Source organism: Cebus imitator, unplaced genomic scaffold (assembly GCF_001604975.1).
Source record: "Cebus imitator isolate Cc_AM_T3 unplaced genomic scaffold, Cebus_imitator-1.0 Scaffold42, whole genome shotgun sequence".
NCBI classification, from domain to species: Eukaryota; Metazoa; Chordata; class Mammalia; order Primates; family Cebidae; genus Cebus; species Cebus imitator.
In genome coordinates, this window is record NW_016107357.1 from 10,780,050 (window position 1) to 10,796,107 (window position 16,058).

The 16,058-nt window shown below is 45.2% G+C and overlaps 2 protein-coding genes across 10 annotated transcripts in view; one reads left to right on the forward strand and one right to left on the reverse strand.

Moving 5' to 3' along the window:
• The window catches only part of TAF5L (TATA-box binding protein associated factor 5 like), a 33,441-nt gene extending 31,494 nt beyond the window's left edge, over positions 1-1,947 (reverse strand). The window contains exon 1 of the mRNA XM_037737811.1: positions 1,716-1,947. The gene's annotated coding sequence lies outside the window, so the exon portion shown is untranslated. The remainder of the gene's footprint in view (positions 1-1,715) is intronic.
• Positions 1,948-2,014: 67 nt separating this feature from the next.
• URB2 (URB2 ribosome biogenesis homolog) overlaps positions 2,015-16,058 on the forward strand; it is a 34,515-nt gene continuing 20,471 nt past the window's right edge. For 3 of the 9 annotated variants that reach the window (XR_001824508.2, XM_037737780.1, XM_037737779.1), the window contains exons 1-4: positions 2,017-2,165; positions 3,519-3,657; positions 8,128-8,304; positions 10,761-14,088. Coding sequence is in view for 8 of the 9 variants with exons in the window: in XM_037737780.1 (XP_037593708.1) it covers positions 3,532-3,657; positions 8,128-8,304; positions 10,761-14,088 (3,631 nt within the window). In the remaining variant the exon portion in view is untranslated. Of the gene's footprint in view, positions 2,214-3,518; positions 3,658-8,127; positions 8,305-10,760; positions 14,089-16,058 lie in introns of all 9 variants that reach the window. The other 6 variants (XM_017526499.2, XM_017526498.2, XM_037737781.1 and 3 more) reach the window with 5 other exon arrangements.

Here is a 16,058-nt window from a genome sequence, read left to right on the forward strand (position 1 = left end):
TTCTGTTGCCAGGCTGGAATGCAGTGACCGGATCTCGCCTCACTGCAACCTCTGCCTCCTGGGTTCAAGCAATTCTCCTGCCTCAGCCTCCCAAGTAGCTGGGACTACAGGCGCACGCCACCATGCCCAGCTAATTTTTGTATTTTAGTAGAGACGGTGTTTCACCGCGTTGGCCAGGGTGGTCTCAATCTCTTGACCTTGTGATCCGCCCGCCTCGGTCTCCCTAAGTGCTGGGATTACAGGTGTGAGCTACCTCGCCCGGCGCCATTTTCATATACATCATTCTTTTTCTGGGTATCTTTAAAAAGGTCCTTTTTTGGGAGTCTGAGGCAGGAGGATTGCTTGAGCTCAGGTGTTCGAGACCAGCCTGGGCAACACAGAGACACCTTGTCTCTTAAAATAAAACTCCACCTTTAAGTTATTCCTCGTCATCCTATTTTATAGATGAGAAAACTACAGCTCAGAGAGGTTACGCAGATGGCTACATGGTTTCCATCCTAGGTCTACTGTCACCAAGCCCTATTCACTACATTAAGTTGTTCCAAAGTTTAACATGTGGCCAGATGTATTCAACCTATTTAACTCATTAATAAGCACATTTAACCTATTTAATCTATTAAGCACAAAACTCCCTTTCCTACTCCCACTTCCAAGTAGAGCTGTGACCAAGAACTGGAGAACAGCCTCCGTGTCCTCTCCTACACCCCCAACTCAGGTGTTGGCACACTTGAATCGCCTAATAGAAAACATGCTCCGCCCTTACTGTTCCTCTCAGCACAGCTCCCAACTGTCTCTTCGCAGGAGTCACCATTCCGAGCTTCCAATCTGCAAGGTCAGTTTAGGTACAGTAATTTAAGACAAACACCGCATGGGACTAGCATTTACCTTCTGGTCCCAGAACCGCACAGACTGCGAGATCCGCAGTAGAACGGCTTTCACAACTGATGGGAGAACTGCATGCAGCGTTCCTGCACTCCACTTCCGCTAAGTCTAAAATGACACCACTGTTCCTAATCTTCCACTCACTTCGAACCAACGCCTTATCGAATACATTTTCAAAAGCCTGGCAGCTTCGCGAGCTGGAGGTGGTGAACCCGTCCCACGCCATGGGCGCACCAACCTTACCTTGCTGTCATGAGGCAAAGAGCCCTGAGACACCCTTGCAGGTCGGCACGCTCCCGCAGCAGCTAGTCTAACTCTGGCTCCCCCGTGTCACACGCGGAGACCGACTCCACACCCACCCACGCACGATCACCATGTGCAAAGTTGAATCCCGACTTCGCCCCAAAGACATTTCCTTTTCCCCTGCATGCAAAGGAGCCGTGAAGACGTGCTCCCAGCCAGGCTGTCGGGCACTGAGATCCCTGCCCCGCGGGCGCCCGCCACCTCCTCCCCGAGCCCAGCATCCGACCCGCAGGACCCACCCCTGCGCAGGAACGCGACGCCCGTCCAGGTGTAGCCGCCGACTGCAGGCCACGCCGCCGGCCGCAGCCCGGGACTCGGGAGGCCGAGGGCGGAGGCGCGGCCGCCGCGCCCGCGCAGAGCCGCCCGTCGCCCCCCCGCCCCGCCCCCACTCGCCCCACCCCCACCGCCCGCCGGCGGGAGCCGAGGCGCGCCCGGCCGAGGCCCCGCCGCCCTGGTCCCTGCCCGCCAGCCCGCGCGCGCGCGCGCGCGCGACCCTCCCGACCCTCCCCGCCGTAGCTCCCTGCACTCACTGAACATCCCAGGCGGCTCCGGCTCCCCCCCGCCGCCGCCGCCTCCGGGATCGGGTTGCTTCCGCCTCCGTCGTCTCTGCCGCAGGGTCTCGCTCCGACGGCCGGCTCAGCTGGGCCCCTGCGCCCCGCGCCCCGCCGCCCCCGCCGCCGCTTTGGGCGGCCGCTCCATGACTGACTGACACGGAGCGGGCCGCGGGCTGGGCCGCTTGGGCCTCCAACGCGCAACCGTCTCCGCCAATGGGCGAGGCGCCTCGGCGCTCGGCTGGCGACGCCTGGCGTGCGTGCCGCCCCTCCCCGCTGCGCCGCCGGCGTCGGGCGGAAGAAGCGCGGGGGCCGGGCCCACGTGGTGGGGCTGCGGGACCAGGACAGTCGCCGCAGCTGTCGCCGCTGTCCTCCGTCGTCTACCCAGGGCTGTCTCGAGCTGAGCCCCCTCCGGGCCCGGGTCCCGAGGTGAGTACCTACCCTCGGTGAGCTCTCTACCTGGAGCCAGGTCCCAAGGTGAGTCCCCCACCCGAGGCTGGTCCTGAGGAGAGCCCCTACCTGAGGCTGGGCCCCGACGGGGGCCCCCCACCCGGCCCAGTTCCAGTGTCGCCAGCAGACTCTGGGCGAGAGCCGACTGGGCGCGCTCCATCTGTGAAGGCGAACTCCCTCCTGGCTCCTAATGCTCTCCTCTGGTTCTTGTTGCTTTGTCTCTTTCTGCTGGGCGGGGAGTGCTGGCAGGGTTTTGCTGTCCGCCCTGGACTTTGCATTGCCGGGTAAAGGCGGCTGGAGGCCAGGAAAGCGGGACTCTGGCGAAGCCGGTGAGAGCTTCTCGGTCGTCTTTGCAGCCAGTTCAACAAACACTTGTTATGCACTTTGTAGCTGTCTCAGTGGCGGTCTGTGGTATTGAACTTAGAAGTCAGGCATCGTTGAATTCGTTTTGGACATTTTGACAAAATGGGAACACTGACAGCACTTGATGGTTCTTCTCTGCAGTAAAGAATAATTTAATTTCTAAAATGAAAACGGCTTAACCGTCCTTTTTACTATAACTTTTAGGAAACTCAAAGCCAAGTGTACCCAGTTTTATAGTAACTGTAGGTGTTTGATATGTTTGCTTCCCCCGAGACTTCATGACGTTTTTGTTGTCTATTTTTAGTCTTTTCCTTGTGCAAATATCTCTTGTAGAGTCTTTTTTGAAGTGTTTATGTGCATTGTAAATTTATACATGAATGAATAAAAGTCTTAGTGGGAGGTTATTGTTGCAGCTGAAATAACAGTATTCCCTTGGGGATTTCTTTTTCACTTGGACACATATTACTTTCTCCAGGTATTGCTTATGTATCTTTTCCTCTTTCAATTGGAAACAATGTATGAATGACTCTTTCCACAAGTAATGTAAACACTGATTTTTGCCGCCTTGGATTCCTGCACACTCGCCTTTGTGGATGTGATGTTTGATCACAGCTGGAATGTATATAGTCCATCTTCTGTGTGTACCATCCATCTTCTGCTTGCTTTTGTCTGAATCTCATCTACATATCTTAAAAATGTACATACCTTAATTTTAAAATACTTTATTGCCAAAAAATGTTATTGGTTATCTGAGCCTTCAGGGAGTCACGCTTTTGTCTGAAAATTCACGGAGTCTAGCATCTTGTATGTAGATTTACCGCAACTGAACTGTTGATTCATTAAAAACTTTTAAAAGAATACATATTAGGTGAACAATAAGATACAATATTGCAATACTGTTGACTTTCTGGTGCCTGCTCAGTCTGACCATGTTATAACATATTTTTTTTCATTGTTTCAAAATTGTAGCTAACTTGTAGCAATGGCTGCTGTTTATTCTGGCATTTCCCTTAAGCTTAAAAGCAAGACAACTTCCTGGGAAGATAAACTAAAACTAGCTCACTTTGCTTGGATTTCTCATCAGTGCTTTCTTCCAAATAAAGAACAAGTAAGTTTAATGTGAAACTCATATTTTTATAGTCTATCAAGATAATTGCATATTGGCAATTGGTTAAAATTAAAAAAAATAGAGAAAAGGTTGGGGAGGGAACTTTGTTGGAAGTTAAATGAATTGTCAATGAAAAAAGTAATGAGTCAGATATTTCATTAATACCTTTTTTTTTCTGTTAAAAAACCTCATTTTAGGTTGGGAGCAGTGGCTCATGTCTGTAATCTCTGTTTTGGGAGACCAAAGCAGGAGGATCACTTGAGGCCAGGAGTTCTACACCAGACTGGACAACATGAGATCCCTTTCTGTTGGGATTTCATTATGTTTTGGGATTTGTGTCCTGGCTTCCCCCACATTACCTGAAGCTTAAACTCTAACTTTAAAAAATAGATATATGTATACACATATGTTAGACATGGTGGCATGTGCCTGTGGTCCCCACTACTTAGGAGGCTGAGGTGGGAGGATCCCTTGAGCCCAGGAGTTTGAGGCTGCAGTGTGCTGTGATTGTGCCACTTCCCTCCTGGTGACAGAGCAAGACCTTGTCTCTTTAAAATAAATAAATAAACCCACTGAATTTAGCATTTCTTTTGTTTGGAGACATTATATTGTAAATTAAGTGTATGCATTAATGAACACATTGGGAATTAAGTTATGAAGTTAGTTTCTGAAAGTAGCTGCATTTGCTTATGAATCCAAAGTGATCTTTCATAAGCAGTTGGTTGGTGGTGCTTTGTTAAAAATCTTCAGAATTGGATAAATTGAAGGTTGGGAAGTAGAGAAATGTTAGTATAAAGCCGTTTTAGAAATAGGCTAGATACCAAGAAAGGCATTGCATTTTGTTAGAATTTCTCAAGCTTTTTTGGCTAAAAAATAGTCAGCGTGATAAACACCAGGATGACAAGCTCATGAAATTGGATTAATACATATCCAGTTGCTGTTGTCAAAGAAGACTGCACAAAATATGTCCAGGATGGATGACATATGTAAAGTGATGATGAGGTGTGGTGCATAGAGCAGCGGTCATATCCAGTGCTTTCTACTTCTGGATGAACATGGGAGTCATCTTGGCAGTGGGGCAGTCACTTGGCAAGTGCTGCCCAGGGTGAAACAAAGGGGTGGCTCTTGCAGCCAATTGGACCAAGGTTTCTGCTGCTGCACTGAGAGATTGTATTCCTTCTGGCATCTGTCACTGTTCATACTGTTATTGACAGTTCTGGTATCATGAGCTGAGGCCTCACCACCTTTCTTCAATGTTTTGTGTATGAGGAAACATGACACAGTAATGGAACCAGTATAGGTGTGGTCCTCCTTTTCATAAAGCACTTGTGTGATTTCCTATTGGTTGTCTATCTCTCAGATAAAGTATAATATTAATGGTGTTAGAGGTTAAGCTGCAGGTAATGTGGGGGAAGCCAGGATGCAAATCCCAGACTTTCAACTCTTTCTTGCTTTTTTGCTTTGTGTGTCTGATTCATTCTGTGGTTATTCTGAGCAGTTGTATTTCTAACTTTTTCTTTTTTTTTCTCCTTATACGATCTGTTCTAACTTTTAAAACTTAGTACATGCATATCTCAGAGATACTACAGGCTTGGTTCCATACCAGTGAAATAAAATTAATATCACAATATTGCAAGTTACACAAGTGTTTTGGTTTCCTAGTGCATATAAAATTTATGTTTCTACTATGATTTATTAAGAGTGCAGTAGCATTATGCTTAAAAAATGCACGTACCTTAATTTAAAAATACTTTACAGTATTGCCAAAAAGTGTTATTGGTTATCTGAGCCTTCAAGGAATCATCATTCATCCTGGAGGGTCTTGCCTCAGTGTTGATGATCTGGGTGGTGATTGCTGAAGGTTAGAGTGACTGTGCTTCTTAAAATAAGACAACAGTGAAGTTGGCTGCATTGATGGGCTTTCCTTTCATGAAAGACACAGCATTTTACCCATGGGAGAACTTCTTTCTAAATTGGACTTCTCAAAACCTGCCACTACTTATCAACTAAGTTTAAGTTCTGTTCTCAATCCTTTGTTGTCATTTTAGCAATGTTCATAGTATCTTCCCCAGGAGTAGATTCCATCTCAAGAAGCCACTTTCTTTGCTCATCTCTAAGAAACAGTTTATTTGTTCAGGTTTTATTAGTCCCTCCTTCAGGCTCCACTTCTATTTCCCTGGCTATTTCCAGTGGACATGCAGTTACTTCCTCCACTTAAATCCTGAGCCCTTCAGAGTCATCCATGAGGATTGGAATCAGCTTCTTCCACACTCTGGTTAATGTTGATATTTTGACCTCTTTTCATGATTCATGAATATTTTTTCTGGCATCTAGAGTGGTGATTCTTTCCAGAAGATCTTCAGTTTGGCTTTCACCACATTCATCAGATAAATCACTATGGCACCTGTAGCATTAGGAAATGTGTTTCTTAAATAATCAGACTTGAAAGTCAAGAGTACTCCTTGATTTATGGGTTGCAGAATAAATATTGTGTTAGCAGCCATGAAAACAACATTCATCTCCTCCTATATCAGAGCTCTTGGTCACCCTAGAGCAGTAATCTTCTGATAGAAATCTTTTTGTTCTGATCTGTCTCAATATGGGCTTAAAAATCTTCAGTAAACTATGCTGTAAATGGATGTGGTGTCATTCAGGCTTTGTTTTTCCATTGACAGAGCACAAGCAGAGTACATTTAGCATACTTCTTAAGGGCCCTAGGGTTTTGGGGGTTGTAAATGAGCATTGGTTCAACTTAAAGTTACCAGCTGCGTTAGACCTTAATAAGAGGGTCAGCCTGTCCTTTGAAGCTTTGAAGTCAGTCATTGACATCTGTTCTCTAGCTATGAAAGTCCTAGATGGAGGCTGTGCTCAGTGGCTCATGCCTGTAATCCCAGCACTTTGGGAGGCTGAGGTGGGTGGATCACCTGAGGCTGGGAGTTCAAGACCAGCCTGGCCAACATGGCGAAACCCTGTCTCTACTTTAAAAACAAACAAACAAACAAACAAACAGAAACTAGCCAGGTGTGGTGCCAGGCACCTGAAATCCTAGCTACTAGGGAAGCTGAGGCAGGAGAATTGCTTAAACCTGGGAGGCGGAGGTTACAGTGAGCCGAGATCGCGCCATTGCACTCCAGCGTGGGAGACAGTGTGACTCTGTCTCAAAGAAAACCCCCAAAAAAACAAAAAAACCCAAAAAAACACCAAACAAAAAACTCAAAAAACAAAAATAAAGTTCTAGATGGCCTCTTCCAATAGAAGGCTGTTTCTTCCACATTGAAAATCTGTTGTTTATTGTAGCCAAATTCATCAATGATCTTAGCTAGATCTTCTGGATAACTTCACCTGGCACTTTTATGAAGTTGGCTTCTTCCCCTAAACCTCGTGAACCAACCTCTGCTAGCTTCTAGCTTTTCTTTCACAGCTTCTTTACCTCTCTCAGTTCATAGAATTGAAGAGAGTTAGGGCCTTGCTTTGGATTAAACTTTGGCTTAAGGGAATGTTGTGGTTGGTTTGATCTTCTATCCAGACCACTAAAACTTTCTCCACATCAGCAATAAGGCTGTTTCACTTTCTATCATTTGTGTGTTCACTGGAGTAACACTTTCAGTTTCCTTCAATATCTTTTTGTTTGCATTCACATTTTGGCTAGTTGCCTCAAGAGGCTTGGGTTTTGGTCTGTCTCACCTTTCAGCAAACTACTTCACTAATTTTAATTATTTTTAGCTTTGGATTTAAAGTGAGAGACAAGCAGCTCTTCCTACCACTTGAACACCTAGAAGCCATTGTAGGGTTAATTGGCCTAATTTCAATATTATTGTATCTTAGGGAATAGGAAGGCCAGAGAAGTGGGGGGGAGGAAATAGCCCTTTCAGGGTGATAGCATTTTGATGGAGCACTCAGGAGGCATAGAAGATTTATTGATTAGGCTTGCTGACTTAGAAGGACACAGTTCATGGCTCCCCAAAACAATTAGAATAGTAACATCAGTGATCACTGATCACAGAGCACCATAACAAATATAATAAGAATGAAAAAGTCTGAAATAGTGGGAGAATTTCCAAAGTGTGCCAGACTCAAAGCGAGCACATCCGGTAGACTTGTTTGGCACAGGGTTGCCATAAACCTCCAATTAGTAAAATGCAGAATCTGTATCTACAAGGCACAATAAAATGAGATATGCCTGTGTAACCTCAGCAAAGGGGGTAAGACATGTTCAAGTTTCACCTGAAACTTTTTGTTTGCCCTCGCTGAAGACAAATTTGTTGTCTTCCCCTCCTTATCCTTTAATAATAAACATTTTAAAATACAAAAACACTTATGTCATATTATCAAAGGTAAATTTTAAAAGAAAGGTTTTTTTTCCCCCATGGTTATTGGATTTGGTAATATCCGTAATGTCCCTATGATGGCCAACATCTTTCTCTCTTACCAAATAAATTTATTTTCAGTGTATGTTTCCTTCAAATTCAGGTATTACTTGATTGGGCAAGACAATCATTGGTTGCATTTTATAAGAAGAAACTTGAACTGAAGGAAGATATTGTTGAAAGGCTTTGGATCTATATAGATAACATTTTACATAGCAGAAAATTGCAGAATCTCCTCAAGAATGGAAAGACCATTAATCTTCAGATTTCCCTAGTCAAGGTAATTAACTCTTCTGTTGTTCTATATGCATTGGGTGCATCTCCATTGATTTCTTCTTAATGCTGGAAGCTTGTTTTAGTGTCAATTGTATGAAGATACAGGAAATATCAAGGTAGGAGAGAAGGATGTAATATTATTAGAATTACAATAATAACTGTTTATTGAATGCATATCATATACTCTATACCATGCTAAACTCTTGTTAATATTCAAAATAAAGCTTAGAACTATTTCATAAACAGGTTATTGATTACCTTTTTAATTGGAAAAGGTAGCAAATTATGCTACTCTGATTTGTTTTTCTTCTTCACCTTTCTTTTGGTCTGGAGGGAGATCAAAGGCCAAAAACCAGACAGGAATTTCCTCAAAGGGTTTTTTTAATTTTAATTTTAATTTTTTTTACTATGGCCTTCAAGCCACAAGTGCCACTAGTGGCCTGGCTGGCAATCCGGGGACCTCCTCAGTTTTTGACTGAAAGTGATTTTGAAGTCTCAGATCAGAAGTATGAACTTCATTGTCAAAATGGAGTGTGTTTAAATACCATGAGAATAGCTAGACAGAATTAAAAACTGCTACTGATGAGCACTTAGTGTGTGCCAGGCCTACAGAAGTTTAACTTTTCTAAAGTCCCATGGCTAGTTAGTGGCAGAGCTGGGATTTGAACCTCACTCTGTGTGAGTGTAAAGCCTGGGTTGTGAAGCCATCACACAATGAGTGTGCAGGCAGAGAGAAAATCATTAGAGGCTGGGAACAGAGAAACGAAGACTGAGCTGCCTGATGGCACATAGACTTTAATGGTTCTTGAGATTATGTTCCAAACTGGATCAGTTTTAAAAATAATAAACCAATGGTCACCAAAGTGGCTTATTTCAAATGGTGTTTTGGAATATGGGAAGAAAATGTCTCCTTGTTTAAAAAGCCATACTTAATTTTTATTTTTATATATGCTTTATAGTTATATAAAATGTTAGTACTGTAGCATATGTGTATAATTTATGAATAAATTATACTTATTGAGTATAAGTGCAGGAAAAATTGATGAGTTGTATAATAAAAAATTTGGAGATCACTGTAATAGTGCATTGACATTTAAGGATCTGTCATCTTTGTTACAGCTTTTCCAGAGTAACTTTAAGAGTCCATGGCCAGCAATTACTTGAATGGAAATAATAATACCTATCTCATTAGGGCACTGATAACTTAGCACCTGAGATAGGTTTGATTCTCAGATTCCATAAGGCTGAGAGCAAGTCACTTAACCTCTGAGTGAATTATAGAATCTGCCTGGTTCTCAAAATTTCTGGTGTTTGTGAATTTTGGAAGCTTGAGAGCAGCAGACAATAGATTTGCTGTATAATAAGCAGTAGTAACATAACATTTGCTTCTCTTTTTTAAACATTTTTTGAGATAGAGTCTCCCTCTGTCACCCAGGCGGAGTGCAGTGGTGTGATCTTGGCCCACCTCTGCCTCCTGGGTTCAAGTGATTCTTGTGCCTCAGCCTCCCGAGTAGCTGGGACTACAGTTTTGCCCCACCATGCTCAGCCGATTTTTTATATTTTTAGTAGAGATGGTGTTTCACCATGCTAACCAGGCTGGTCTCGAACTCCTGGCCTCAAGTGATCTGACCCCACCTCAGCCTCCCAAAGTGTTGGGATTGCAGGCATGAGCTACTGCACCCAGCTGCTTTCCTTTTTAAGAGTGCCTTTTGCTTTGGCTTTTTAAGTAGAAAAAGTACAATTGACTATAAACATGTATTTTTTTCTTTTTTGAGATAGAGTCTTGTTCTGTCACCCAAGCTGGAGTGTAGTGGCTTGATCTCAGCTCACTGCAGCCTCTGCTTCCCAGGTTCAAGCAGTTCTCCTGCCTTGGCCTCCCAAGTAGCTGGGATTACAAGTGCCTGCCACCACACCTGGCTACATTTTTTATTTTTAGTGGAGTTTGGGTTTCACCATGTTTGCCAGGCTGGTCTTGATTGCCTGACCTCAAGTGATCCACCCACCTCAGCCTCTCAAGGTGCTGGGATTACAGGGGTGGGCCACCACGCCTGGCCTATAAACATGTATTTTGGACCACAAGGTCATAACTCAAGTGCTACTGTCTCTCTGCCTGGTAACGTTTAAGCTCAATTGCAGATTTAGGATCTAAGAGAAAGTGATATTTGGCACTTAAGCCTTTTAAAACCCAGCTTTTAGAAAAAGGGACAGCGAATTTACAAAGGCATGGATCCTTTTTTCGATTTGCATTGGTAGAAGATGGATAGGTAGAGGAATTAAAACAGGTGCTTTGCCTTGTTTTTGATGCACTAAGCTTATGTCAAGTTCATTGACACACAGTATTTCCTACCAAGGTGAGGGTAATAGGTGAGTTTGTTGATTTTTTTTTTTTTTTTAATACTTTTCTTGCATGTGTATGGGTCTAAGATAAGTAATGAATTTTCTTTCTTTCTTAATGTTCAGATCATAAATGAGAGAATAGCTGAGTTCTCTCTTTCGGGATCCCAAAGAAACATCTGTGCTGTCCTTCGATGCTGCCAGGGCATCCTGTCAACACCTGCCCTTGCTGTCATCTACACGGCCAAACAGGAGCTGATGGTGGCCTTACTGAGCCACCTTTGCTGGTTGGCCTGCAGGCAACCAGAAGGAGCCGTGGTAGCCCAGTTGTTTGAGGTCATTCACCTGGCCCTGGGCCATTACCTTTTGATCCAGCAGCAGCAGGTCAACCCAAGACGTGCCTTTGGGGATGTGACTGCTCACCTGCTCCAGCCAGGCCTGGTCCTGAGGCACTTACTCTCCGGGGGCACATGGTCACAGGCTGGTCAGGGCCAGCTGAGGCAGGTGCTGAGCCGGGACATCAGGAGTCAGATTGAGGCCATGCTCCGAGGAGGAGTTTTTCAGCCTGAGCTGCTGTCATCCTATAAGGAGGAGCTCTTGGACCAGCAGCAAGGGGATATGAAGACAGGAGCCATGAAGAACCTTTTGGCTCCCATGGACACTGTGCTTACCAGGCTGGTCGATGCTGGCTACTGTGCAGCATCCCTTCATACCTCTGTTGTGGCCAACTCAGTGGCCTTGTTGTATAAGCTCTTTCTAGATTCTTACTTCAAGGAGGGAAACCAGCTTCTCTGCTTCCAGGTTCTCCCCAAGCTGTTTGGCTGCTTGAAGATTTCACACCTGCAGGAGGAGCAGGGAAAAGCCCTGTCCACATCAGATTGGACCACAGAACTTTTGGTTGTGGAACAGCTACTAAACTCAGTGGTCAACAACAATATCTACAACATTGCTGCTGACAGGATTCGGCACGAAGAGGTTCAGTTCCACTTTTACCGCCGTGTGGCTGAGCTGCTGATAAACCATGCACAAGCACCCATACCGGCCTGGTTCCGCTGCCTGAAGACTTTGATGTCACTGAATCATTTGATTTTGGAGCCAGACCTGGATGACCTGCTGGCTTCAGCTTGGATAGATGCAGAAGTAACAGAGTTTCGAACCAAGAAAGCCCAGGAAGCGCTTATTCATACTCTCTTCCAGACTTATGCCAAACTCCGACAAGTGCCACGGTTGTTTGAAGAGGTTTTGGGGGTGATCTGTCGTCCAGCTGCTGAGGCACTGAGGCAGCCTATGCTGGCCTCAGGCCCGTCCACGGTGCTCTGTGCGTGCCTCCTGGAGCTGCCTCTGAGTCAGATCCTGGACACGTGGTCCCTTGTGTTGGAGAAGTTCCAGTCTTTAGTCTTGCCCTATTTGGAGAATGATGCTGACATGGCCCTGAAGTCACTGTCACTGAGCTCGCTGCTGCATTGCATCATGTTCAACATGAGGAGCCTGGACAGCAGCACACCCCTGCCCATTGTCAGACGGACACAGTGCATGATGGAGAAGATGCTGAGGGAGCTCGTGCAGCCCCTCCTGGCCCTTCTAGACCCCCCAGGCCCAGAGCTTGAGCTGTGGCTACAGAAGATCAGTGACTCTGCACTCCTGCTCGCTTACACCTGGGCCCAGGTGGATGCTATGTTCAGTTTGAACTGTAGCCAATATCACTCTATGTCTGGGGCCCTTACAGGTGTTGCTCTGGAGATCTCGGACCACCCTTCATTGCTCCCAGGTGTAGAAACACAGCATTGGAAGAAGATAGAGAAGTTTACAGCTCAGTTCAACTCTCTTGGTAGATACTGCTTAGAACAGCTGTACCTGCAGAAAATGAAAAGAACTTTAATGCAAACTAGTTTCCGGTCTGAAGAAGCCCTCCGAAGTTTGAGGTGTGATGCTGCCTTTATTATTGGTTCTGGCAGAAAAAACTTGAATCAAAGAACGATGGCTTCCTGGGACAGCCAAGTAGGGACGGTGAGTGGACTCACGTACCCTGTAGCACACTGGCACTTGATTGTGTCAAATCTCACCATTTTAATACCCTATCTGTGTCCAGATGATGTGAGATACCTGGCCAGTGTCCTGCTGAGAACTTTACCAATGGGCAGAGCCCAGGGTGGCTCAATAGATGAAGAGCCGTACATCACACTGCAAAAAATATCTAGAGCCATCCTTAACAGCCCTCTCTTTCCAGAGATGCAGTCCCTTCATTCTGCCTTCTTAATGTGTTTAGCCACAAGATGTTCCAACATTCTGTGTTCTGGTGCCCAGTGTGACTCAGGTCTTGTCAGTCAGCAGCTTCCCTGGCTTTTTGAAAAGGACCACATGGTTGTGGCTCATTGGGAAAACAGATTTGCAAAAGTTGGACCCGAAGGTATAGAACCTAGAGGAGAAATTGCCCAGAACTTACTATCCCTGGTCAAGAGTGACTTCCCCATCCAGCTGGAGGGAGAACAGTTGGAAAGCATCCTGGGGTTTTTGGAAGTAATGTCTACTTTACAGCTGGACAGCCTCTTACCGCCCTATCATGTGCATTATTTTCTTCTGTTATTGTCCATGGCTGTCGCCAAACTAGGATGCTCTTGCTCCTCCTCATTGGCTCTCAAGTTCTTGACGACTTGCTTCCAGCTTCTTGGTTACCTGCAAAGGGGGAAAAGTGTTCGGTCTGTGTTCAAGATCATGTATGTTAGTGATATTTTTGAGATTGTACTGACCTCATTGTTCAGAGCTAGTAGTAGATTCCCTATTGAGATGGATGATCCTGCTTGGCTGGAATTCCTCCAAGTGATAGGAACATTCTTAGAGGAGCTAATGCAGATGCTCATCCAAATGAAGCTGAGCTTGGTGCTCAATTTTAGAAAAATCACCACGTTCCTCTCTAGTTCCAAACCACACATGGAGGCAGCTTCTGGCAAACAGTTGGAAAATCAGAACCCTCAGGGCAGGCAGCTCCTTCTGGTGTCTTTAACCAGGTTGTGCCATGTCCTGGGACCTTTCCTCAAAGAGCAGAAGCTGGGCCAGGAGGCCCCAGCAGCTCTGTCTGAGCTGCTGCAGCAGGCCATGCTGCAGACAGGAGCTGTGCTGCAGCTCTGCTCAGTGCCAGGGGCCCAGGGCTGCTGCCTTCCCTCGGTCCTCATCTCATCTGTCAGCATGCTCTTGGAAGCCGACCTGGGCCAGCACTGCAGGGATGGAGAGGCCAACATTTCCCAAGTAACCGACGGGACACTGCTCTCCCATGCTGCCCTCTACCAGGGTGTTTACTCTCAGATACTGTTGGAGTTGCCAGCTCTTGCAGGACATGATCAGTCTTTTCAGGCAGCCTTGCAGTTTTTGACTCTGTTCTTTTTGGCCCCAGAACTCCATCCCAAAAAGGACTCCGTGTTTACCTCCATGTTTCATTCTGTGAGAAGAGTTCTTGCAGGTAAGGTATTTTCTCCTGAGTTAATTCTGTGTTATAGAGGTCTAGTTTCCGCTGCTCCCCTTTTTGGAACTGGGAATAAGTGAACACGTGGTGTGTTCAAAAGGTACTACATGCGGACAGTGAGACAGTCTTCCTCCCAGGCCCAGCAACCACAACTTCATGCCTTTTATTTACATTCTAGGCACACTTAAGCAATTACCCTTACCACTGTTACTTACTGTGCAAACAGCAGCCTCCTCTGTAGGTTACTCTGTGCCTCAGTTGCTCACTTATTTTGGAGGTTGTTCTGTGTTAGTTTACAATTTTGAAATCCACTCCTCTTCAGTTTTTTAGCCTTTAACTTGTCTTGGCTGCAGTGAGATACATAGATACTTGCATCCTTAGTAGGCTCTTATGTATCAGACTTTCAGTGCCATAAATTGACTTTAAAAAGATATAAAAATCTGCCAACTTTAAAAAAGTACAAAACAGGGCCAGGCATGGTGGCTCATGCCAGTAATCCCAGCATTTTGGAGGCTGAGGGGGCAGATTGCTTGAGCCCAGGCAACATGGCAAAACCCCATCTTACCAAAAATATAGAAATTGGCCACGGAGTTTGAGGTGGGAGGATCACCTGAGCCCAGGGAGGTTGGTGCTGCAGTGAACCTTGATCCTGTCATTTCACTCCAGCCTGGGTGACACAGTGAGACCCTGTCTCACAAAAATAAATAAATAAAATTTATTATTTATTTTGAGCCACACTGATGTGCCACACTCTGTCCCCAGGCTGGAGTGCAGTGTCATGATCTTGGCTCACTGCAACCTCCGTCTCCCGGGTTCAAGCAATTCTCCTGCTCAGCCTCCTGAGTAGCTGGGACTACAGACGTGCGCCACCACGCCCAGGTAATTTTTGTATTTTTAGTAGGGATGGATTTTCACCACGTTGGCCAGGATGGTCTCGATCTCTTTACTTTGTGATCCACCCACCTCAGCCTCCCAAAGTGGTGGGATTATAGGCATGAGCCACAGTGCCCAGCCAATAAAGTAAACTTTCAATTAAAAAGTACAAATTACTTAATTTCTAAAGAGCCTTTTACAGTTTCTTGAGGGCAGGACTGTGCCTTCCTTAGTTCACCCCCCTGCCCCCCAACCCCTCTCTTCCCTGCCACCCCTCTCCCCCCACGCCCCTCTCCCCCACATTAGGATGCTGCCAGGTGCAAGTGCTAATTGGACCAAGGTTCACCTTTGATGTCATCATAGTATTTTAGTCTGAAGGCAGCCTTCCAGGCAGCAAACTAGGACCTCATATACAGCCTAGAAGCGAGAGAGCTCATGTCTTCCTGCATAGAGTCGACCTTTACAGTCCCCGTGGTCAAAGGTTAATGGATTACTGTGCAGTCATTAAAATTATAATTGTGAAAACTCTTATGAAGACAAGGGCTAGAAATATCTAGAAAATATTGTTAAGCAAAAAAAAGTACAATATGAAATGTTAAATATGCCACAATTACAACTATATAAAATATGCATGCATGCAGACAAGGGCTAGAAATGCATGCAAAAATTAAAATAATCGTATTAACATGTTGTGGTTGTTGCTATTTTCTTTATACCACTTTAATGTTGCATTTTAATAATACATCAAAATACTTGTCTATGGTTTAATTAAACTTGCCATAGTAGGGGATAGATTATAATGTCTTTGGAGGCCCTTTTAGAGTTAGTTGAGGTTTTCCTGTAAATATAGTAAAAGTTGATTAAGATGTGTTACCTTTATTAGGGTATACAAATAAAATACACTTTTACTCCTCCCAAAAAACAAACAAGCAAGCAAAAAGAGATGTCTTCTGTTTCAGGATGGCACACACCACAATTGTGGGGGGACTTTTTTTGTTTTGGTGGTAATGAAAGTGTTGGGGTCAGATCAGTCTTTTAAGGTGAGGTCTGGCAATCGGGCAAATCTGATCCTCGGAGCACAGATTAACCTCTCT